This window comes from Merops nubicus, unplaced genomic scaffold (assembly GCF_000691845.1).
Source record: "Merops nubicus isolate BGI_N331 unplaced genomic scaffold, ASM69184v1 scaffold20118, whole genome shotgun sequence".
In the NCBI taxonomy this organism is placed as follows: domain Eukaryota; kingdom Metazoa; phylum Chordata; class Aves; order Coraciiformes; family Meropidae; genus Merops; species Merops nubicus.
In genome coordinates, this window is record NW_008623897.1 from 13,716 (window position 1) to 39,497 (window position 25,782).

The following is a 25,782-nucleotide window of genomic DNA, read 5'->3' on the forward strand; positions in this document are numbered from 1 at the left end:
GCCAGGAATGAAAAATAACCATTCCTCTTTTTTAGACCAAGATACATGTTAGAAATGTACAGATACAACCTCACCACCTGTACTACTCTAAATCCAGAGGCTGGCTTCTTGGATATCTGGGGAAACCTGTTCATCAGGAGGATGAATTTATTCATCATTAGTGTTCCCAGAGTTTAGGTAATATCAGCCTTCAGAAATCTAGTAATATTTATATGACCTCAAATAATACACTTCCTTTCTTGACTAAATACAGCCACAGAATATCCTCTGCATCTCTATTTGTCTTATTATTTTCTCAGACCAAAATCATATTGTTTATGGAAAACCTGGGTTCAGAAATTTTCTCATGCATGTGCTTTCAAAAGGGGTAGTTATGCTGCCACCTGCAGAGAACGTCTACTTTGACCTCTACTACTCTCTGAAGCACTTTCTGAATCTCTCGAAGCAGGTACTGTTTTAAGCATAAGAACTAAGGTGACTGTGAAGTTTCTTCCCTTATTATAGCACAAATATCCTGTCAGATAGTCTTTTTCTGTTTTTCCAGTCTGAGGCAAGTGATGCTGGCAGGAGATACTCCTGCAGGTGGGAAAGCTTGGTGTGAAGCCTTCTAAATGCTGCCTAAAAAAGCTAGCCACCTTTGAGCCACATTTGCCAGCTACAGAAACTGAAATCAAGGAACTTTGCATTGCATTGTGGCTGTCACTGCAAGTGCATCACTTACTCAATAACTAGACTGTTAACGGAAGAATGCAATCCAAAACTGTGTCTACCCAAGGAGTAAATTGAGCTGCTTTGAAAGTATCAGATAAGGAGCTGAAGTGGAAATGCCTGTCCACTGTAGTGGCACTGTATTTGAAATAGTCTGCAGTCATAAAGTTATATTTATTTGGCTTACACAGGATATAAGAAATTTTTAACATTTTAATCCTCTGGGTTCTTAGTTTTAGCTTGTCAATACAAAGTAAACTTTGAAGTCACAGAGTCAAGATATGCTTTTGGCATATCAGACAAAACAAAATAAAATCAATGAAGTGTTAGCCACAAAATTTTAGTCATGTATCTGTAATATGATGCATTCTAATGAAAAAAGCTTCAGAAGCAACTTACATTCTAGTTGTGTAAGTTACTCAGCACTTTTTAGATACAAACCGGATGTCTGCGAACTCACCGTAGTAATGTTCCCTTTCCTTTTTTCTGGAAGAAATGGGCATGCTTTCATTTGTATCTCTTTAACAGCAGCTGTCATGCTATACCTTTCAGGGCTATTTTTAATGAAGACCTCACACTGTGTCGTAACCACCAATGCAGGAGCATCACTTCTTGTTAGATCAGCCACAAATACAATCTCTGGATTTTTAACAACAATGTTCATTTCCATTGTAGATACAGGTTGCACAGGTGCTTCAAAAATATAAATTAAGTTAGATGCATTGTTCAAAGATTAAACTGTCATTATATACATGTCTCTTAAAACTTAAAAAGAAATTTTAAAGAATTTGTGATAAGATCTACCATAACTGCTGCCAGAAAAAATATAGATCCCTGCAACTGATCTATTTATGATGGATCTGTTTAGCCTAGAGAAGACAGAGAAGATGTTATCAATGCTTATCAATATCTAAAGGGCAAGGGCCAAGAGGATGAGGCCAGACTCTCTGCAGGGGTGCCCAGTGATAGGAGAAGGGGCAACAGGCAGAAACTAGACCACAGGAAGTTCTGGTTAAACATAAAGAAAAACTTTTTTTGTGAGAGGGTGAGGGGCACTGGAACAGGCTGCCCAGAGAGGTTGTAGAGTCTCCTTCTTGGAGACTTTCAAAACCTGACTGAATACAGTTCTATGGAACCTACACACACGCGCGCGCATGCACAGACACACACGCACAGACACACACACTCAAAAAAAAAAAAAAAAAGGGCCCCACCACTCTCAGGAAGGATAAAAAAGCTGATGGCTTTAATCATCACTATAAAGTTTGTTGAGACTTTGAGACTGCAAAGATAACCAAAATATAAAGTATCAGCTGTAATTGTCCCTTCCATTTTATTTTGGGCATACATTTTTAGATATGTGTCTGATAAGACAGTTTCATTTCAAAATAAAAGACCGAGGGATATGAACCAATTTCCATGATGCAAAGAAATATCAGTGGTTAAAAGTTGTTCTATACAGAGTAGCACAGGAAATACCATTAAAGTATTATAAATTTTACGATAGTATTAAAATACAAAAAAGTAAATTAATATCTAAATAAGACTTTTAAAATATTTCTAGCATATACCTTGCTCCTTTACAGGTAATGACTGTTTGAGATTTCTCTGTGCAGCAGCACTTTCTGCATTAGCCTTCAAGAATATATCTGCAACAGTCAGTAGAAACTCCATGCTTGCACAAAGGTATATCTCTTGAACAATCACATCAAGAGCAGTGCCATCTCTTCCCTGCTTATAGCTTATATCCACCATAACTTTCTTTTCAAATCCATGTTTCATTTCCACCATCCTGAAAGACCATTAAGGCAGCATTTAACGAGACAACAAATAACCATCCACAAATACTGAAAAACACTTGAGATTCTCACTCCAGCTGTGAGGGAATTTTAAAAGGAACATGAGATTTTTTTTTTCTTAAATATGACCTATGAAAACATCAAGACAAATTCTACAGAACTTCAAAACTAACTAGTTGCTAATGTATGGGAATCCAAAGGCGTTCATGGTTTTAACCAGTCAAACCACCACAAGTCCTCGTTTGCATATCAGATGCAGTATACTTTACTGAGGTTTGTTATTCTTCGCAAAAAAAAAACTAGGAGTAGCCAGTGGTTTATTGAAGCTGAAATTTGTTTCCATATGCATTTATTAATCTCAGATTTAATGTTTATTTCCTATTTAAAATTTGCTTCTATCATTTTTATTGACCTCTCATGAACAACGTGTGGAACACAAGACAAGTTAGACACAAAAGTCTACAGTAACATGTACTTTAAGAACCACCTACACCAAAACAATAACAGTAAAATCACAATAAACAGTAAATTATGTCAAAATACAGACCTTGGTGTAGCCTTCTGGATTGATTGTCTCTTATCATCTAATGTACAGTTTGCCAGCTTGACTGAAGCATTCATTGAACCGTCTGATAACATTTTGACAGCAGCTGACATCAAAACTAACTTAAACTCTGCAAGCTTCAAAAGGTCATCTCTCTGATCCAAATTTGAAACCTGTTTAAATCAAATGAAATTATGTTTGTAAATTTGCTTACAGGTAATGGAAACAAAACATAAGTGTGATATACAGGTTTATTCTAACTGGTAAGTTTCCTAATAGTAATGCATTAAATAACACCACTGGTAATCCTAAAAGACCACAAAAATCAATAAGATAAAGAGAAAACTGGAAAAAAAAAAAAAGCGAAGCTCTACTCTTCTATCAGTTTCCTAAGACCAGCTTGCATTAGAGAGAGGAATAAAATTTTTAAAAGAAAGTGGAATTGTCATATGCAATTTTGGTTTGTTTGCTTTTTAAAAACACATAGTATATATGCAAAGGTACCAAATAAGAAATAAAGTATTGTCTCTTGTGACTACACACTGTTTAGTGACATACTGGAAAACTGTTCAAAACCTAAACCAACAGCCTATAAGTTTACAATAACATACCAAACTTTTAGTCAGAAATTTCCTGACAAGCATTGTAAATTTATGTCAAGAATGAAATGCATTCATATTATAATACAAATTTTAAATCTCTGTCCAGTATTTTTCTATATGTGTGCACAATTAAAGAACAGGTTGCATCCCTCTGCATTTTCTTCCTGCCAAACCAGATTTTAAATTAAGGTAAGTTTTCAGCAAATTTTCAGATCACAGAAGATGCCACACACGTGCTACCACTGGTTATTCTCTTTCTTGTAACATCTGTCACATGATTTAGTTAAAACAGCTGTTTATCATTTCCAACACATTTGTGGCTATTGCTAGAAATCACTTTCTCTGCTCATAAATTAAACTATTCCTGTTCAGAATTTGAAGTTAACTGTAGAGCTGTTTCCTTCTCTTCATAAGCAAGATTATACTTACCTGTTTTGAATTTGGACTATATAATACTAAAGTCAGAGAGTCGAATCTGAAGTCCAGTTTTAGGGTTGTTTTTATTTTCACAGGTGAATGCAATTCAACCACAGCTGATGTCACAACAGTTACACCTTTTGGAAATCAGAAAAACAAAATATTAAAGAAAATTACCTGACTGCAAATAAGGAAACCAAACCAAACTAACATCCTAATTATTACAGACAACAACTCTCCTCTTCTGCCAGATGTAAATCCATCCACTCTTAGGATATGTCCACCATGCTCTTTGTAGTCTCTTTCAGAAAAATCACAACATTTGGAAAAAAAAAAAAAAAAAAAAAATACTCCTCATACATTCTACATGCAATTTTTGCCATCTTTATGACAGGAATGCACAACTTCCCCTGACGTTACATGGTACTGGGTACAAGAAACCTACAAAAAATACATGCTTACTTTCATCATCTTTTTGCTCATCTTGCCATGTTTTTGCTGTTTTTCATATTTAATAAAAGAGTTCAACAAAAGACTATTTTCTTAACCTCACCTGCTTTTTTTTAAGTGTGTGCTGAACAGTTTATGGGCAATAACACTTACTACACAGGAACAACTTTTAGGGAAGCCATTATTGTGACAAAAGAGATATAAAACTGAACAGCAACAGAACCAGCATACCCAGGAAAAAGAGTAATGCAGCAACTTTTCAAAGCTCGGATGTTAAGTAATCCAGCCAACACACTTTAAGATGTTCACTGCATCACTGCTAGTAGAAGAAGAGAGTCCTTACATTAAAACAAATCATGCTGTTACAAAACTCACTACTGTGGACCAGTTCCTCCTATCCATTACCATTACTGTTTGGTGTAGCTCAGATCCCAATATCAAGATAATAGAGGCGTACTGCTAAAATGAACTGAAACTGGCACACTGTCATAAAGGCAACTGCAACAGAAATAATAAATTGACAGCAATACCTAAAAATGCTAGGTGACAATATTAGAAAACATTACCTGCGGAGTGTTGCGAAGTACTATGCATATCACTACAATGGCTGGCTGTATCTTTCGGTTCTGGTACAGATGTTGGCACATCAGAGCTTCCACCTATATTTTCATTTAGTGTCCTCAATATTGTGGTAATGTCTTCCTGACTGAGAATTAGCTTAAAAAACAGATTGTTACTGAACTCAGAACAACTCAGTTCATGAAACTACTGGTAAGTAAAATCTAAGTTTAGAAAAACACAGATAAACGGAATTAATCTAATCTGAGTCTCTGTTTAGGAAACTAAAGAACCAAGTAAAATCTTTCTTTCAAACCCACACAACCCCTTACGTTAAATTCTAGAAATCAGAGTTGTTCACACATTTTTTTTTTTCCCCCATAAACATTCTTTATCAAGATACAATTTAGAAATTGAATGTTAGAAGTCATACATACATAGTTTGACTTAAATTTTGCCCAAAACTGTTATTGGCATTTATTCACAAGGCACGTCACAGTAATGTTTACGAGTTCTATTTCACAAGTTGGCAAATTGGTTTTCCTTATACAACCGATAAGCTTGAGATTTTTTGATGTTAAATTGAAATGAGCATGTGCAATAGCTCATACTCAGGTCTGTCATGGGTATGAATTCAGCAGGTGATCATGCTTGCTAATGAACAGACCAATAAACCCTGAAGTTTCCAGTCCTTGTGAAAGATAATGACAGGTTAAAGAAGCTGTAACAGCATACTCATTTCTAACCAGCAACAGTAATATATAGTACACTACATTGCCAGCAGTATCATAGAGCTTCGATTAGAACAGAAAAGTCTTCACTCCCTCTCTCCCCACAAAACAACAAAATCCACTGTACCAATATGTCCTGAAATCAAAAATACCACAAGGAACTTGGATTTCTATTGACAGAAAAATAATCCTTTCTCCATGGATACTTTAACAGCTGCTTTCAGAAATAAGTGCTTACATTCATAGGCTTGAGTCGGACAGATATTTCAATATCAGGAACTTCATTATACCATGCAGCAGCTAAATTTCGTTCAACAGCTACTTCCAGATTGAGTGGCTGCAGCAACTGTACTTCAGTTTGCAATGAATCCTGCTCATAGCATGACCTGTGAACAGAAACAAACTAACTCCCAGCTTGACACACTTCACTTAGACATTCTAACAAACACATTTCTGTCTTTTCCTTATCTTTTACAATAATACTGTAAAAACAGTCTTCATACTAGTCCTAGTATCTCCAGTTAAAGGCTTCCTCTACCAACTAGACATCTTTTCTTACCACAGAGGAGACACTTCAGGCACACACTAGGTGCCCAACATGCTAATTAATTACAAGTTACCAACTCTTACTGGCTGGCTCTCCACTGGAGAGAAATTCCTTCTTTCTTCAGTACTCCGCAACTATGTTTGAAAATACACTTTCATTCCTTCTCCCCCTACCAATCTCCTGTATCAACACCATTTTCAAACACTTCTTTACAGCTATCTGAACTGATATCTTTCCTGCTAGGTATAGCTTGAAGAACTCATCAAAATATCAAATGGGTATAACCTGTCCCAAGTAGCAAACGATGTGCAAGTCCATTATTCTACACAATATTCTCTAAGCAAATATTTGCTTCTATTTAAAGATGTGTAGAATGCTATTTCTAAACCATAAGTTTTCATTGTTTTTATAATGTCTTTATTAATTTGTTGTTACAGTTCAAGATAATAGCGTATCTGTCAACCAACAGCAAAATATTATTCTCAAAGCTCTCCCACTGAAGTATGCCAAAAGGACCACATCCATTTAAAAAACTCTTGACACTCCATTACCTGTATAACTTTAGCTCACTCAATTTCACCGTCATAGAGTCAATGACAGGTGGGAGGTTGTACCGTGTTTTCGTTTTAGCGATAAAGAATCGGTTCTTCACGGTGATTAAACCCAAATCAGCCACCAGGACATTGGCAGACATCGCTGACTGTGGCACGATCACAACAGGAGCTTTAATGTTGATATCCAGCGCCAGGCGGGAGCTGCGCTCGGCCAGCTCCTTCACACCTGTGGCTGCTTTCTCTGCTGCTTGCACAGTTGCCTCAGTAAGAGCCTCCTTGGCGGCTTGAAAGTTATTTATAAAAGCCTAAGAAAAGAATACAGATCTTGGGAACTTTATCAAGAATTACACGACTTCAAAGCTACTAAGAATCATGGTTTATTAAATAGCAAACCAACTCAAGATAACATTTTGGCTACGTACTCTTTCTGAATTCTTTAACAGGATACCCTTTGCCCAAAATATGGTAAGTTATGCATATCTATTAAAAACAAGCTGACGCAAGTCATTTAAAAAAAAAGAAATACTAGCAATACTAGCAAATGTTGTTGCTTAACCACAAACTTCACAACAACAAACACATGAAGAAGAAAGGTAAACAGCCCAACCACCAGTCCCAGTGAAGTTTTTACCACAGGGTAAGCATTCTCACATGAATGGGTACCGCTCCACTTGGGATGCTTTACCCTTTTCTAGCTCTGACAACATTATCTGAATGCTAAGTAATAGCATCCAGGAAATTCAACTTACCAAAATAGATGAAACAAACTTATTGACAAAAACTACTTGAATACACCCAACAGTTAGGTAAATACGATTGTCAACAACATCCATATTTGTATACGCAGTGCCATCTGTAGCATTCATGTATGATATAATTCTGAAGTTGAAGACTTCTTTTCCTGTGATGTAAAGAGCCTTAGGAAGAAAAAAATGAGTATTGCTGCTGTAAAAACTTATGCTGGAGAAACTGAATTCCAAAATATAACATAGTAGCCTGCATTTCTAAGACATTTTTACTTTAAATCTCTCTCCAGTAAATGAAGGGAAAAAATCCTTTAAATAGCTAAAAACATTCATCTGGAGTCTCAGCTTGCAGAAAATCAATGTCAGCCTCACAATCGCTAGCTGTGGGGGCAAAATCAGTTTCCTATAGAGAACAATGCTCCCAGGAAATACATAAAACATTATTTTAAAAAATATATATCCATCACAGTTAAAGATTAGAGTCCACAAAGTTCAATTTAGTATCTCTGTTCAATGCACAGAACGATACATGGAAATCCATACCTTCTTATACAATGCTGCCTCATCAGAATCCACAATAATGATGTTCTTTAATTTTGCAGTCACTTCTGTTGCTGTTTTCTTCATAATCACTTGGCTATCCAGACCTTAAAAAAACAAAACCAAAACCAACCATACAAAATCTGGAGACTATTCTGACTAAAAAATTTTGTGCCTTTGTGATTAAAATTTTTTTCCTACCTTCAATATGAATTTCAGCTATTCTGTGCTTTTTCTCTCTAATAAAGATCCGTAAACAAGACAAATCCGCACAGATATTGAGGTCAATAACATCTTCATACTTTGATTTTTTTGATGCTGTGGGAAATGCAAAATAATAAAAATTACAGCTCTTCAAAGAGGACATGTATTCCTTCTCCAAAGCCTAGTTTGCATCAAGCCTACAGCACTAGTAAAATTCACTGCACTCGTACTAGCAAGTATGACACAAAGGAATTGTATAACACAGGATGTCCTTATATGCTTCACAAACTGTAGTATGCAACATCAGTATTTTATTAACTGCAAGGAATACATTTAATATTCATCCACAGAGCACAATGCAAAATTAGAGACAGATTATTCATGCTTAAGCAATTTACCCCAAATAGTAGTAACATGACAGCTACATTAATACACTACTCTATCTGGTCTGTTGATTAGTCATCTGCAATCACTGGCCTTATTCACACATGGCAGGTGACTTTTTCGGAAATATAGGTTGTGACAATTTAATAAAAGTTTTAAACATGAAAGTACCATTAGCATAACTAGACAGTGAAGAGAACGGACAGTGGGACTCCTTCAAAATGAGCATAGGCACCTTTAAAGACCTACAAAAGATACAAGCACAAATACAGTGCCTTCCAGAACAGAGGAGTCCAAATATTTAGTCCATTCTTGGTTTTCCCAAAAACTGAGTAAGAGTAAAAAATATTCTATTTCATGTTAACAGAAATAATCTCTGTTCATGTTGAGTAGATATGACTGATGCCACACAACACTATCTGGAGGTACAATGCTAAATATGGAAGTCAACAGATAAGGGACGTAATGCATCACAGTTCATTTTTTCTGAAAGTAAAACCTGAAGCAATGTTTTACACTACTTTAAATTACAAAGGGAAATATCACATGTTGTATTCGGGAACTTTAAGCCCCAAGGGGTAAATTCTTACAGGTAATCTATATAGAAAGCCAAACACAGCAAAACTAGAAGTAATAAACATTCAACCCATTTTTTCACAGCCTATCTTTTTGGATGAGTTACTACTCAAGTATTGTGTGTGAGTATGTTAAGGCTTTCTCAATCCTCACAATCAAGCTATGGCTCCATAAATACATCCTATTCAGTCACATGATTTTATTTTACGTTGCTAGCAGAAGACAAGCCATGGTAAATCAGCCAGTAACTATCCTCAGTCAAAGTTTAGTTTGCACAGTTGTACAACAGTAGGGGAGAAGAAGGGAGGAGAATGACCTATGAAAGTGTTAAGTCTAACATCTCATGTTAACACATAAGAAACCAATTTGATCCTTTGCCTCCAAGAATTTCATAAGATACCAAGCATTTCAGTGTTTGCCTGCATAGCAAATTGGTTCAAAACTAGAGAAGTGCTGCATCTTCTCTTCATAGCTCTCAGTAAGCCACAAAACAGAACCCTTGAAGTTCATAATCACAGATGCATAAATGTTATTTCATCTAGTGTCAAAGCATGTCCCTGTATAACTGAAATCAAACAACCACCACAAATGAGAACACAGAAAAAAAAGGAAAAAACAGTTAAAGGGAAGATTTTTTCACACAAATTATTCCACCTTTTGCTTCTCAGGAAACACAATGTAGGTTTACGAAACCCTTTCAAAGAGTAAGGTGAAGGACTAAACTTCTTAACAATCTGACAGAATAATAAAATCCCACAAGCTGAAAGACAATGGATCTGTGACATATTAGTACTCTTCCCACATCTCATCCCAACTGATCTCTCATCATTCTTAAGGTAAATATTCTTTCATTTTCCCCTCAAAAAAAACAGAGGCTTACAAAAAAACTTATTTTCTGTCATTTTGCTAATAACCTGTTTGCCTCCAGGTATGATAATTACCTTTCCTTTTGTGCACCCAAAAGGTCGAAATTTTTTTTCCTAATACAGGTACCTTTTATGTCTTAAGTTCTTTTTAAGAACAGTCAGGCTACTAGTTCACTAGCCTCCCATAATAAAATCATCACCCCTTGGCAACACTGTGAATTAACCACTGAATATGAATATGCACTTGACTTAAAAGGGCATTTCTGCTTTGCCAAACAAGGGTATGTTTGTAAAGGCAGCACAAGTTAACATTCAAAAAAAAAAAAATCTCACCAAATGTTGCAAATATGATACCTGGGAATTAAAGAGTACTGAAGTTTAACTCTAAATGCTTGTAAGAACACAGTGACTGCAGGCAGCTTCAGAAAGATCTCACCAGTGTCCAGCCGGTCATCCCGGTCAGTCACATGGGGGAACTACCAACATCAGTAATTCTGACACTTATTACAATACGACAGCTGGAATCATCTGGAAAATTATACTGCACTAACGTTTTTGTGTGTGTTTTCTTTTTTTTTTTTTGTTTTCGTAACTAGCTGGACCCTCAGTGTTTTACAATTAACAGCAAGAAATGATCGCAGAGATCTCGGAGAAGTCCTTCTCAGAGCAGAAATGAACACCACTGGCATGATGTTGAGCATTTAATAGACGTAGACTTTTCAAAGCAAACCTCAGACACCTGAAAAAACACTAGATGTTTGTTTGCTCTTGCACAATATTATCAGAATTCAGACCTCTGAATTCTTGGTCAGAGAATGGTAACACCGCATAGCAATCAAGTTATTTGTAAGAAATTGCTGTTCATCAAATATAAGCTAATAAAGTAACTGTAAGGTAATCAAAAGTCTTAATTCATCCCGGGGAAAAAAAAAAAAGCAATGTATGTTTGGGTTTTTTTTTCCCACATATGCTCCACCTGGAAAACACAGCAAGGGTACATCTTGACCAGTTTGTCAGAAAACTGCACATGGAAGGATACGAGATTAACCTTATTAGAGCAGAGTAATTCCTTCAGATCAATACTCTTGGATAACTGACTGACCTGCACCCTTTTCAGGACACAACAGTGCTAACGCTTTTGCAGGCCAAGGAAAGCTAGGAACGCTGAATTTATAAACAGAAACCATATGAAAATGATCAAGCCATCTTCCACCACACAAGAACTTCCTATTTATTAAACTTCAGGGTAAGTCCAAGTTCACTTGCCAGGTACATAAACCCAAAGCAGAAATTCCAGCCGATGATTTCTACAAGACTGGTGCCAAACAATTTAGTCATTCAGCAAGCCAGTATATCACTGACCCAAAAGTGTCCTGTAGCTTATGAAATGCAGTAGTGTGTATTTTGTACTAATATGTGCAGCCAATTTTTACACACCAATAAATTGCTACATGAGTACCTATCTCCAGGTTACAAACCTAAACCAACAAAAATACTTTGATGACAGGAAGAAAGATAGCATATAGTCATTTGTCAACAGCTGCAGCATCTACTTTGCCTCATTAATACAATTATTCCTCACCTATGCACTTTCAGCCAGGGAATAAGAATATACCCTTGCTACTCCACAGCAGTCTGATGGCTAACACTGCCACTAAAATTAATACAGGCTGTGAAGTGGATAAGTAAATATATCCTAAACAAAATTTCTCATTTAAAAAGTCATTGTCAGGCTTACAAAAATAGAAAATTACTGTTTTCTTCCTTGCATAAAGAAATGAAGAGAGAGGATAGGAAAAAAAAAACAAACCAAAACAAACTTACTTAATTTCTTAAGAACATCCTTCCTCTCCTCTATTTTTTCATGGACTGGTTCTTCTGCAACTTTAGTTTCTTGTTTGGGTAGAAGATTATTCAGATAGTTCATAGCAGTCAGCAGAGCTTCAGTGTGCAAATGAATATCTAGAGATGAAAAGTTCACCTAAAAGAACAAATTAGGTTCTTGCAATATGCCTCTCTTCTCACAATGATAAAATTAATTATGGAAAAAAAAAATCATACCTTTATTTTCTGTAGAACATTCTGATAAAGAGTTTTCAGTTCTGGTCCATTAATGTCAGCCTATTTAATCAGAAGTACAGGTAAAACAAACAAATCAGGAGAATTTTGCAAATTTCTTTAGAGATAATTTATTTCAAAAAACCTTACAACTTAAGATGTACAAGTTAAACAGTTTAGAGAGCAGACACTTTGCACATGGCTCTCAATATGTTAAAGAATGAGCAAGGAAAAACCTTCAACTCTTGCTCAATAATACCGTACTGTTTATGACTGGCTTCCAATTCCAAAGCAAAGTCTGCTCTTCTCTCACCTTTATGTACTCCAGAGTGAGAAGATCATCTTCTACATTATCCAAGGTAGTGATTATGTAAACTGGCTTGTTATTATCATCTTAAAAAAAAATCCAAAAGAAAAAAAATTACTCTTAAAGAAAAAAAATCCATAAGTTTTCTACAACTTTATCTATAGACTACAAACTAGGCTACAAGCTGTTATTACTATTTCATCACAAAACCTCATCCGCAAACCTAAAATAGGTAGATATCTTTACTAAGATCATCTACACTAGCACATATTTACCAAAACATTACTAAGACAGGGGCTCTTGATTAACTCTTCCCTTCCCCTCTTCTTCCCTCCACCTCCTCCACAACCCTCCCACACCCCCATTTAATTTAAGAAGAAAATCTTCCTCAGTTGACAAAAGAAAGCCCTACAGGCCTTTTGAAGACAAATCCACAGGGTTATTTGTGAATAATTTTTTCATTGGACTATAAATACTTACCCATATATTCTGGGCACAGCAGATAAACTTCACGAAGGAAGGCATTTGCAGTCATGTCAAATGTTCTTAACTTAAGTTCAGTGCCTAACCCTACAATACCAAGCTGCAGCATAGGTGTCTCAGTATTACCCGTAAGATGGCATAATTTTATCAAGACCTTAAGAAAAAACACACGAACAAACAAACAGAATAGAGGGGAAAAAAGAAGGATTATGTATTTATATACATTTAACCGGTAAATGTGCATTGATAATTTAAATTTATAGAGCAATGTCTTGGAAAAAAAACAAACAATTAAACATACAAGATGGGTAGAACACTGTTGCTACTTTAACAAAAACTTCAAACACACACACATGTAATATCAAATACACTAACTCTCTATTTTTTAAAACACCTGTGTCAAGTATTTACCCATTCAAAACTAGATTTTCCATTAGCATAAAGAGTTTACTACTTTCACTGGATTTTTTTTTAACTTTCCTGGTAAAAGTCAGATTCCAACACTGAGTATCAGGTATGGGGATTTCCTACTTTATCATCCATGTATGACAAAAATGTTTTTAAATAAATATCTAGCAGAGCTGATGTTGCCTGTCATTCGTAACTAAGGCAAAACAAAGATATGTACTCTTTCTTTCCACACAATGCTCTCTACAGACAGGTAAAATCAACACCAAACCAAATAAGTAACTTTAAACTATAAATTCAACAAACAGAGAGAAGGCAATTCTTAGAAGACTGTCAATTAGGGTTTTTTTACAGATTGTAAGAAGATACCTTCCATTACAGAATAACATAAAATACAGCATCTATCTTTAGACTAGCAGTTCTTAAACAAGGTCTTGTCATCTCACAAAACCCAGTACACATCAATCATCAATTTTATTTAAGGTGTAGTATATAATAAGATATGTTGCAAACTAGTCGTGATGTGTTGAAGCCATTCTGTAAGCCTTACCCTAAAACAGAATTTCTAAAGTTAACTGAATTAGGAATGTTTTTTTTGTAAAGTTATACGAGTTACAGCAGTAACACTGTCATAGCCATGATGGCCTAATGGTAAAAGGGAGGGCAGTGGTAAGAGCCCATCTGTTATGAGACCAGGTGATGCAGTTAGAAACAGTGCCTTGAATTTGGATAAAACACTCTTTTGCCCATGCACAGCCTCTTCCCCCCCACCGCCCAAGTCTGAAACAGAAAGATGGACACATGAAACACCTCATAGAGAACATGCTACAGATTTAGATTTGAGGCCCACAGAGTCTGTGAAAAGCTGGAGCAGAAAAATAGGGTGCTTTGTTACAAGATGGAAAATCAATGTTTTCCCAGTGACAACAGCAGTAACTGGAAAAAAATGTCAAAAGTGACTTCTTTAGCATAAACAAATACATAATGGTAAAGGAAATTCAGTGATAAAACAATTTGGGAAACAACGTGGATATATCAAAGCATTTCAGTGATTAAAAGAATGCAGGAGAAAAACTGTGACAGGAAAAAATTATACAGAACAGTTGCCAGAAGAAATGGGGAATCAAGACTTCTGCAGACATGGATTCATGAAAACATTAAACAGAGAAAAAGTATAGCTCAGATATGCCTTAGAGAAGTAGATAAAAGTAACTTTACCTCAGCTACTTCAAACCTTAGCTGGAATTCTGTCATATTTTTCAAAGATTCTTGTTTACGTAGTTTTTTTCGCCTTGTACTGCTAGCTCGCTTGAGGGAACCAGATGTGGCTTCAAAAAATGGCATGTCTTCTACAGGACTGCTTAGGGCATCATAAAATTCTTCTTCTGATTCTAAGGATTGGTTCACAACAAAATTACATATACACTTTAGACAGTATTTTGCAGTACTATGACCTAGAATTTTTATGTCTACTTCTGTAAAAACTTAAATGCCTAAGTATGGGAAGATTACCTAGCTGATAATTAGCAACCAACAAAGTCTGTTTCTATAATTACCTTCACAACTTTCCACCACACCTACAGCTTCATCTATCACATCATCATAAACTAACTCCTCGTCAGCATTCTCTCACTACTGACTGTGCAAAAGGCAGCACACAGAGTGGGTCTTCTGGCCTCCAATGTGTAGCTTAACTACTCTTCTGCTGGTCTGACTGCTGCTGACTGTACAGAAGCCTTTGTCTCACCATTGGTGGCACTCCTTTGGAAGTCTTTCTGCTAAGGATCTCCCGCTTCAGGCAGCATTCCTAAGGACTATCAAGCTTTTAATCCACCTGACAGTATTATAGAAGTATAAACAAGACAAATAGATTGCACCATACTATAAGGCTACTTTCCTTCACCTAAATATCATAAACAGTGAAATTTAACTGTGGAGGAAGTATCCTCCTTCTGACAGAACTGAACAAATGACATTATGAAGTGTTTTCTAAGGCTTAAAATCACCCTTGTATCTGGGGAGTAAAGAGAGAAATAACATAAATCACTTAAAATGAGTGCACACCTATACATGTAGTATAAACTAAAACACAGACTTGATTTAACCTAAATCTGGTTTATACTTTCTCAAATTAATAGTTGCCAGTGTTTGCTCTCATCTCAGGCCAATTTAAAAAAAAAAAAAAAAAATCGAAAGACACTTCCTCTCTACATTCAGGCACTTAAAGGAACTCGTACAAAAAAGAGGTGAAGATATCCACATACATATCTCTGTATATACTGTACACACACTGAATTTGAAGTGACACAGTGAACAAAATTAATTTTGCTAGTGTTCACAAACTATATATCATTAACTCTTTTTACAGTTGAGTGTTTTGGCATGACAAAGATGACTGACATTGAAATACATTAATATATTTGATTATTTTTCAAGTGTAACTACCAGATGGAACAGCACGATCTAGCTAAGCTGTTTGAACAGCAAGGCAGAATTAAACATGACCAGGTTCTCCATAGCCAATCATCTGTTTGATTCTGTATAAGTCAGAATGTTTGTTTACAACAACACAAGTAGTTTCCAATAGTCACCATTTCAGAATTTTGTAATTTAAATAAATGCAGATAATTAGAAGAAAAATCCTTCACTGTAAGAAAATAAAGCCATCAGAGGACTAAGTACATACGGAAGTAAAAAACAACTCATATACAACTTCAGATGTTCTGAATAGATTTTTACCAATATATGCAAAAACAAAAATAAACCCATCCTGCCAAACATTTTACTGCTTTGCCTTCAGAAAGGAGAATGCCAAGAACAAGCACACAGAATTTTACTGCTATGAGAAAATACAAAACTACTTTGTACAAAGAGAATTATAGAAAGTTGCACAGAATGTAACACTACTCAACCTTCAAGAATTTGAAATAAAGCAACAAATGGTCACTTACTCCAAGAGAAACAAATTAATTCAATCAACACAAAAACTTTACCTATTTATTAAATCTGAGTTTAAAATATATGGTTTTACCTGACTCAGCAAATGAATGAAGATCCAAAACAGGAAGCACACCTTGTGATAAATGTGGTGCTGAGAGCACAGGGGATATTGCAGCCTGAAAGTAGACACCATAAAATTTTCTGCTTGAATTCATTGGTCATGCTATTGCATGCACATATCCTGCACTGTAGTTCTTCAACTTAAGGAAAATTGGTCTTCCTTTAAGTGCAAAACATTACATTTAAACATAAGTATTAAATGGCAAGAAATTTAAATTAAAAATTAAAAGCATGGGGAGAAATGAGGCCTAAATCAGGGAGAAGCAGCAGGTACTGCATGCTCATCTAGCCACAGAGAGAATACATTGGAAAACACAGCAAAGAGGCTGAAACATCAGATTTCACAGATCAAAATATGGACAGGAACAGTAAAACATGAAAAATCTAGAAAGCCAAAACCTAGTCCCTCACAAGACTAGAATACTGCAACTTCAGAGAACAGTAGAAGATGAACTGTTCTTGATAAAAATCGCATGATACTAGTGGGAAAAGAGAAAAAAAAGAAAAGAAAAAAAGGCCTAGAGAAAACATTACAGCAGACAGAATTGTTTGTAAATTTCATAGAATCATGAAGGTTAGAAAAGACCTTTATGATCACAGAGTCCAACCATTAACCCAGCACTACCAAGTCCACCACTAAACCATGTCCCTAAGCACCACATCTACAGGTCTTCTAAATAGCTCCAGGGATGGTGACTCCACCACTTCCCTAGGCAGCCTCTTCCAACACACCACAATCCTTTCAGGGAAGAAATTTTTCCTAATACCCAAACTAAGTCTCCCTTGACAAAACTTGAGGCTATTTCCTCTCACCCTACCACTTGTAACTTGGGAGGAGAAACTGACTCCCACTTCACTACCACCTCCTTTCAAGTAACTGTAGAATCGTAGAATCATAGAATCGTGAAGGTTGGAAAAGACCTCCAAGATCATCAAGTCCAACCATCAACCCAATGCCACCATTGTCACTAAACTATGTCCTGAAGTGCTACATCCACACGTTTTTTTGAACATCTTCAGGGACAGTAACTCCACCACATCCCTGGTCAGTCTGGTCCAATGCTTCACCACCCTCTCAATAAAGAAATTCTTCCTAATACCCCACTGAAACCTCCCCTGGTGTAACTTAACCCTATTTGCTCTCGTCCTATCCTTAGTCACCTTGGAGAGGAGACCAACCACCACACCTCACTCCAATCTCCTTTCAGGCAGTTGTAGAGAGCAGTAAGGTCTCCCCTCAGCCTCTTCTTCTCCAGGCTAAACAAACCCAGTTCCTTCAGCTGCTTCTCATAAGACATGTCCCTAGACCCTTCACCAGCTTCCTTGCCCTTCTTTGGACTCACTCCAGCACTGCTGTCTTTCTTATATACTGTGGTGCCCAAAACTGAACCCAGTACTCAAGCTGTGGCCTCCCCAGTACCGAGTCCAGGGGCATGATCACTTCCCTAATCCTGCTGGACACACTATTTTTGATACAGGCCAGGATGCTCTTGGCACCCTTGGCTTCCTGGGCACACACTAGCCTATCTCCAGTCACAAGCCTGGATGCCATTGGCTGTCTTGGCCACCTGGGCACATTGCTGGTTCATATTCAGCCAGCTGTTGACCAGAACCCCCAGGTCTTTTTTCCACCTGGCAGCTTTCCAGCCACACTTCCCCAAGCCTGTAGCATTGCCTGGGGTTGTCATGACCCAAGTGCAGGACCCAGAACTTGGCCTTGTTAAACCTCATACAGCTGACCATGGCACATCAATCCAACCTGTCCAGATCCCTCTGCAGAGCCTCCTGACCCTAAGGCAGATCAACACTCTCACTCACTTTGATTTTACCTGCAAACCTACTGAGGGTGCACTCCATCCTCACATCCAGATCAATGATAAAGATATTAAACAAGACTGGCCTCAAAACTGAGCTCTGGGGAACACCACTTGTGACCAGCTGCCAACCAGATTTAAATCCATTCACAACTCTCTGGGCTCAGCCAACCAACCATTTTTTAACCAAGAGTCCACTTAGTGTCTATGTCATGAGCCACCAGCTCCTCTAGCAGAATGCTGTGGGAGATGATGTCAAAGGCCTTATTAAAGTTCAGGTAGATAACATCCACTGCCTTTTCCTCTTCCACTAGGTAGGTCACCTGGTCATAGAAGGACATCAGGCTGGTCAGGCAGGACCTGCCTTTTATGAACCCATGCTGGCTGGGCCTGATCCCTGGTTGCCCTGCACATGCCATGTGAGTGCACTCAGGAAGAACCGTTCTAGAGACCGGTAAGCACTCCCCTCAGCTGCCTTCTCCCCAAACTAAACTACCCCACTTCCCTCAGCCACTCCTCGTAAGACTTGTGATCTTAGACCCTTCACAGTTTTATTGCCTTTCTCTAGACACACTCCAGAACCAAAATGTCCTTCTTGTAATGACGGGCTCAAACTGCACACAGTACTCAAGCTGTGGCCTCACCACTGCCCAGTACAGGGGAACAGTCACTTCCATAGTCCTGCTGGCCACAATGTTTCCGATTCAGGCACAGAAGTTGTTTGCCTTCTTGGCCACCTGGGCACACTGCTGGCTCATATTCAGCCACCTGCCAACCAACACCCTCAGGTCCTTTTCTGCCAAGCAGCTTTCCAGCCACTCCTCCCAAGCCTGTAGTGTTGCATGGGGTTGCTGTGACACCTTCCCAAGTGGAGAACCCGTCACTTGACCTTCTTCCATCTCATTTATTCCTGTATCTCGAAAAGAGATGCTATCAGATCCTTTAATTGTGAGATGCAATCATGCACAACCCAGAGAAGTAACTGAAAATGTGTGAAATGTTCCTGTTTTGTCACTAGAGCAGAAAAAAGGACAAGAATGGTCCATGTGGTATCCAAATCTAGATTTTCCATCAAGCCTCAGAAAATAGTCTTGGTGGTTTGAGTTTGTAAAGAATTTTTATTTGCGTGTTCCACATGCATATTTAGTGTATGTGTGCCTTGCACAGAGCACTAAAGTAAAGAGAGACGTGTGTTGTGTTTGTGCCCATTCTTCTCGAGTTTCTTAGGCTCTGGACTGCACAGATGACAGTATTTCATTTTTTTCCCCTGTTACTTATTTCAAAATTGAGACTCAGACAATTATTCAATAACTCACAGTATCTTACAGAAATCTAAGTGTTATGGCAACAAAGAAACATTCATCCTTGAACATTGTTTCCAAGGCTCTATTTTTCACCTCACTCCTCACATTCCAACTGTCTCTCTTCTCATTCTCCAGCCTACATAAATTGACTTTACTGAATATATCCACGTTTATGAATTACAGGTACACTTAAGAGTCTCTACAGAGTCTTGTAACTGAAAATTTCCCCTCTGTAACACTTTGACATTCTAAGACAAGGAGAAGAAACTGTGAGACTTGACTTCACAGATCCAAATCATGAGAAATAAAGCTGCTCACACTCAAGTGGACAGTATTCTTGTACCAAAGTACAAGAAAGTGCAGGGTGCAGAAACCTAGGAGGGACTATTCTCATGAGTCTTTTGCTTGTGCAGCCCAAGGACAATTCCTCCAGTAACACAAAACAGAAAGAACAAAAGTTCATAGGCAGAGCCCTGAAAAAGCATTTAACAACCTTTTCAGTTGAGAAGTGATGTGATAGCAACAAAGCTCAGAATTTCAGCTACAAGGATGAAATCGAGAGAGTACATCAGCCAACACCAAGGCAGCAAATCCACTCCAATTAACTGAATTTAATCTCAGCAATTAAGAGTCTGTCAAACTTTGCAGTAGATGGAAGCTTGAGCAGATACGTTTAAAACACACGTTTTAATATGGATGCTGCATATAACACGGATGTGTTCACACTGACTCAACAACTTAAAACAAGAGCTACAAAGATGACCATTATTCCTTTAGAAGCAAGCAGACAAAAGATTAAATCATAGATAATTAGAAGCACTTGCAAATAACGGAAAAAATGGATAGCCCAATTTTGTCTTTCACCTTGAAATTTCACACATCTCCAAACAATACAACTGCTTTAAAGTTACATAATATATAGCCAGATCACATAGATTGGAGAGACGTTAAAATTGAGCAACTTCAAGTCTATTTCCTAGTTTTGTCAACAACAGCTTTTATCAAAACGTAAAACACATTTTCCAGAACAATAAGAAAGCTCCGATACTCTACCCTGGAGAAAGCATAAAACTGACCCAGAGCATTTTGACTAAGGAAAGGGAGAGGGTAAATCATCAGAGAACACACTCCTAAACCTTGGAAGTGCCAGGGAGAACCGCAGCTCACACAGGTCTGTTGTATAAAGGGAAGCCTGGAAGAGCAGTGAAGTCAGCTCAAATGAAGATGACACTTTAGCCAGGCTGGCACTGCTTAGCCAATGTTAGCCACAGACAGTGGATATTTTTTTGGTTTGCTTCTGGAAGTTAAAACTCCTATCTGACTAAGATGTTACTAACATGTTACTTCAGCTTTGAGAATTCCAAAGTTTCAGCCTCCTCTTTGCTAAATAAAATAGCTGAATCAAAATTCTGCAGCACTTTGGTGCATTTATAAATTTGAAGGTACAATTAAACCAATCCTCAACAGAAGTGAATGATTTTTTTAACTGACATTCATTTGAACTACAAAGTCATTCCCAGAGTAGTAAAAGGTTTAGTTTATTTCAAATTCAGCCATTGGCAAACTATTTCATAATTATTGGCTAAGGATCACAATAAACTAACAAGCAAAAGTTCTATAACTTTAGAGAATCAGTTTTTCAAGATGTACTTGCTCTTGTACTTGAACAAGTTCTTGTTCTCCACTTTCTTGTGCTCCTTTCAGAACTGAAATGCTAACAGCAAGAATATGGTTTTCCAAGCATTATTAATGAAACTTTTTTTTTTTTTTAAACCTTACCTCAGTTGTTTTTGGAAGAAAACTGGTAGCAGGAGCACTTTCTGGCTTAGGAATGCTATCAATTAGCTCCAAGATACTTGTCAGCTTCTGATCTGATATTTGGATAGAAAGTAAAGGCAGCTGTCCAGACAATTTGAACCTGTTTTGTAAACAATCAAAGTTATCTTAAAACTGCTTTGTTCAAACTTTACATTCGTTTTCTTCCATGAAAAAACACATCTTCCTAGTCAGAAAACCACTCATCTAATCATTGTATGTTTTTTCCATATATATACATATATATATACATAACTTCTGTTACACACAGAAGAGCTACCTAATCAGCAAATTCACAGTTATTAATGTAATTTATACTTCCATTTCATACCATGTCTTGCAGAACAGGACTGCAAATAATACCAACAACTACTCATGATCTGGCTATATAAAGCCTCTTTTCCTCACAATCAGAAATTTTTACCTCTTGTTTGTGTATTTAATTACATGTAATAAATGACATAACTGTGCCTTTACACAGTATTTTACAGAAGGTGGCAGCTTTTTTTTTTTTGCAAAAGAATATTTGCAGCCCCAAACTTCAAGCAAAGTACACAAGACACTTCCTAGAAGTTATGTAAACTTAAGGTGGCTCTAGCAGTAGTCTAGATATTTAAGAAATAAATAAATGGCATAGCTATAAAGGACATAAAATAATAAAGTAACAGTATTTAAAAATGAAAACAGTAAAATGTATTTTAAGTCTGAGTAGGCTTTGTCCAAAAAGAAGTAAAAACACTTTAAATGTAGACAGTGACGTTTTAAAGACCTAAACCCCATCCCAGTTTCTCAGAGAAGTGAGCAGAAAACTGATTCCAAGAACATTATTCTGCTTTATTACAACATCTAGCTAGAATAGATAAAGGAGTCTGTTCAATATAAGCCAACTGTCTCCAACAACAGGCAGTAGCAGATGCTTGACATGTGGGGTTTAAGGAACAGGATCTGCTATTTCCTTCCAGTTTTCCTGTGCTTAACTCATAGCTCTACCTTCACAGGAACATTAAATCTAATACATTGGAGAAGACATGAGGACAAAAACCCCAACGTTTTCAATCACCCACGACTAACTGAGACTACAAGAAAAAATGGAAAAACAGCTCCTTACACCTAGTGAGCCAAGCAAAGTTGTACCTATTAAACTGTAAGTACCTAGTTTCCTACAATTTTTAAATTTCCTAACATCCGTAAGAATTTAATGAATTAATTATCAATTCGTTTTGTCTTTTATTCTTAATTCCAGTTCTATCAGACAGAAACTCATGCACTTTTTTTCGTTTTTATTCTTTCATTTTAATGGAGAGGAACAGGCTAGATGTGTAGCTGCTGAGTCTGAGAGGATTTGTTCATTTACTGCTTGAGTGCTCCAGTAATCTAGGATGCTTAGCAATTCTCACCTCCATTTCACTTAAAACTCATGACAAAAATTCATGTATATTGTTAAGAGATTTTTGATGAACATTTGTATAATGGATAGCCCATGAAGTCATACAGAAGGCACCTAATAGACAAGGCAGGTAACTGCAAATAATCCCAGGGTCACTACACTGCTCTTTTTTTTTTAAGGTTCAGAAAACATCTGGAAGTAGAATACAATTGCTCCAAATCTGCAGAGACTGGGGCATGAAGAAGCAAAGTACTTTAATTGATAAGGAAATCTGTGCAGAAACTTCTTCTGAGTTCAGCCTGGTTATACTTATAGAGAAGAAAATGTGTTTGAGTAGTCAGAGCTAGAGACCAAAAGAAAGCAGAATGTTTGTAGTTTTAACTGATTTGGGAAATACATAACGAAATGTAAAAATGTATCATATAATCCTAACTGGATATATACTGTACCGAAGTTTATAATTTTCAGATTTAAAGAACTAAAAGCAAGAAGGAAGAGCAGCAAGCCCTTAAAGAAAAGGTCAAACCTCCACTGTCAGGTAAACAGCTGCTGTACCAGGCATTTAAAAACTGGTAAATTATTCTAGAGCATTGTAATACCACCAGCAGAATACATCCTGGAAGCACTTGGAGTCTTAACCAGGTACAAAATTTAAAAGTTCATCTGTTCTTGAGTGATGTTATCAACATGCTAGATTTGAAATGCCTTTTTTTTTTTTACTCTTTGTTCAAATTCAAGTATTACTTATGATTAGTAGCTCACTGTAGTATACACTTATCTAGTACCAAACTGCTGTGCATGGCATTCCTAACAGTTGTAGAGAATACAGGAACTCAGAAAGAAGTAGCAACCAAGAAATATTACTATCTCAGTGGAAGAAAAATTTTCTAATTTCTAGACACAGGCAGAAACTATTTACTGTAAAGTAAGTGACTCTACAGCAATTCAAAATACAGAAGTAATATCCATTAGGGAAAAATTTCCCAGAATCAGTCTAGACACATGAACAGGCAAAAGGAGAAGTACAGCTGGTAGCCAAGACAGACAGGTAGTACTACAATACTGCATCAGGTGTTCTCATTAAGAGCAGACATCCCTTAATCCAGTTTATGCCAGCCTAATTTGGAGAGATGTCAATTACAAGCCTGCATTAAACTAGTATCCTGTTATATGATAATCAAAATAAAATCTCTCTTTTCCTCCCTAGACTTTCTGACATAAAAAGATGGATTCCTGTGAGCTGTAGTTCTCTTATCTCACTTTCTCCACCAAATACAGAAAAAGTAAGAAGGAAAAGAGTAAAATGTTCTGTAAAGTTAAGCATCAAAATTCAGCATCTAACCTCAGAGCTGTCCACAAGGTGGCACCACTGCGCCACGCAATCATTGATTTGCAGTCACAATACACAGCACTGGTGAGGTACATTTTAATTTTTATTTCTGACTAAGCAAATCCTAGATTCTTCATAGTTCTCTCATCTCATAAACTGCTTCTTCATTTTGCTGACTGCACTAATTTTTTTGCAATAGGGAAAGTCTATTTTTATGCCATTAATTTTCTGAAGTGTCTAGCTAAAATCTGAATTTCCAACATTTAAGAATGAAATAAGAATATGCTAGCCTGTTGTAGCATAAGAATATTATTCTTATTAATTACTTAATAAACTGAATTACCTTGTAGTGCATTAATGTCCTACTCTGCAAGTACTTCAAAACTGATCAGATTTTTTTAAGTCGTAGTGCCCTTATCAGACATAAGCAAAGATGTGCTTTCTAAAATAAGTGCAAAGTTCACCTTTGCTCTTTGGCTCAGTGATTTTTAACATCAAAGCTTCATCCTTAATAACAACATACATTTTCTTCTGATTGAACACAACTTTCATAACTAATAGTTTTTTTGCTAACTGACCCTAGTTCAAATTCAATGCATTAAGAGCTGCTTCCCTGAGGAAGTGATTTCCAGTAGATAAACAAACAAGATGAATAACCTGAGTGAAAGAGGAGTATGACAGCACACTAGGATTATGACTTAACATTTTTTGCTCCTCAGTATTTCCAATGAGAACTGAAACGTAGCTAATTGCCTAATTAGAATGCCTAATTAGAACACCTTAATAAAAGTCTTCAAATATATTACATATATTTATTTTATAACAATATCACATTCTATCACCTCTTCAATGTCTGGAATCTTATTGGGCTTATTCTCCGCTTTTCTTGATGAAGGTATTTTATTTCCTAGGTTCACAAATGGCCAAAGTAAAATACTGCAAGTATAATTAGATCCTTAATTTTTCTTTTTTCCCCTCCAGAAGAAGTAATTTACCATAAAATTTCAAAATAGGAAAAAACACACATACTTGGGCATTCTCGCATCTGTAACAACCATAGCCCTGCTAAATTCCACCTTTACATCCAAGGGCTGCAAGATATGTTGAGATGAGTATTTCAGCTTCCGAGCCTCTTGCCAGTTCTCATCTAAAAGAGCAAAGAAAACCTGCTTTAAACATTGAGAGAGATTGCTTGTCTTTACACACATCACAGAATTGAAATATCTGATATTGGTTAGTTATAAATTAGTTGCTTACATATTGCTAAAAATTCAGGTGGCACAATCTGTTTTACAGCTTTATCAATACTTGTATATTATACCAGATCTGAACTTCAGACAAACAATACTACTTAATTCTGTATCTGAACAGCTACCCCACCCATGCTGCACATTTCTGAGGGCCCAGTCCTTAACATGCAACGAACTAGGAGTTTAGGCTCCATATTCCTCTCTGGAAGCAGACAGTTAAGAATTAAATACTTAAGACTTCACTGTTTAAGACTCTTTCTACACTGTCAGTTCCCAAACTACTAGTAAAAATTTCCCTCAATATGGGATTCTGATATTTTTCTTTACCCACAAAAAATCA

The 25,782-nt window shown here is 36.7% G+C and overlaps 1 protein-coding gene across 1 annotated transcript in view; it reads right to left on the reverse strand.

The window, feature by feature from the left end:
* LOC103777678 (vacuolar protein sorting-associated protein 13A-like) overlaps positions 1 to 25,782 on the reverse strand; it is a gene marked incomplete at both ends in the record, with an annotated part of 42,263 nt that overhangs the window by 10,373 nt on the left and 6,108 nt on the right. The window contains 18 exon segments of the mRNA XM_008945239.1: positions 1,169 to 1,401; positions 2,280 to 2,500; positions 3,055 to 3,224; positions 4,083 to 4,207; positions 5,087 to 5,237; positions 6,048 to 6,195; positions 6,908 to 7,215; positions 7,660 to 7,827; positions 8,200 to 8,303; positions 8,398 to 8,514; positions 12,051 to 12,207; positions 12,288 to 12,347; positions 12,598 to 12,677; positions 13,072 to 13,228; positions 14,701 to 14,873; positions 16,514 to 16,598; positions 21,440 to 21,578; positions 25,222 to 25,339. Coding sequence (XP_008943487.1) covers positions 1,169 to 1,401; positions 2,280 to 2,500; positions 3,055 to 3,224; positions 4,083 to 4,207; positions 5,087 to 5,237; positions 6,048 to 6,195; positions 6,908 to 7,215; positions 7,660 to 7,827; positions 8,200 to 8,303; positions 8,398 to 8,514; positions 12,051 to 12,207; positions 12,288 to 12,347; positions 12,598 to 12,677; positions 13,072 to 13,228; positions 14,701 to 14,873; positions 16,514 to 16,598; positions 21,440 to 21,578; positions 25,222 to 25,339 — 2,714 coding nt within the window.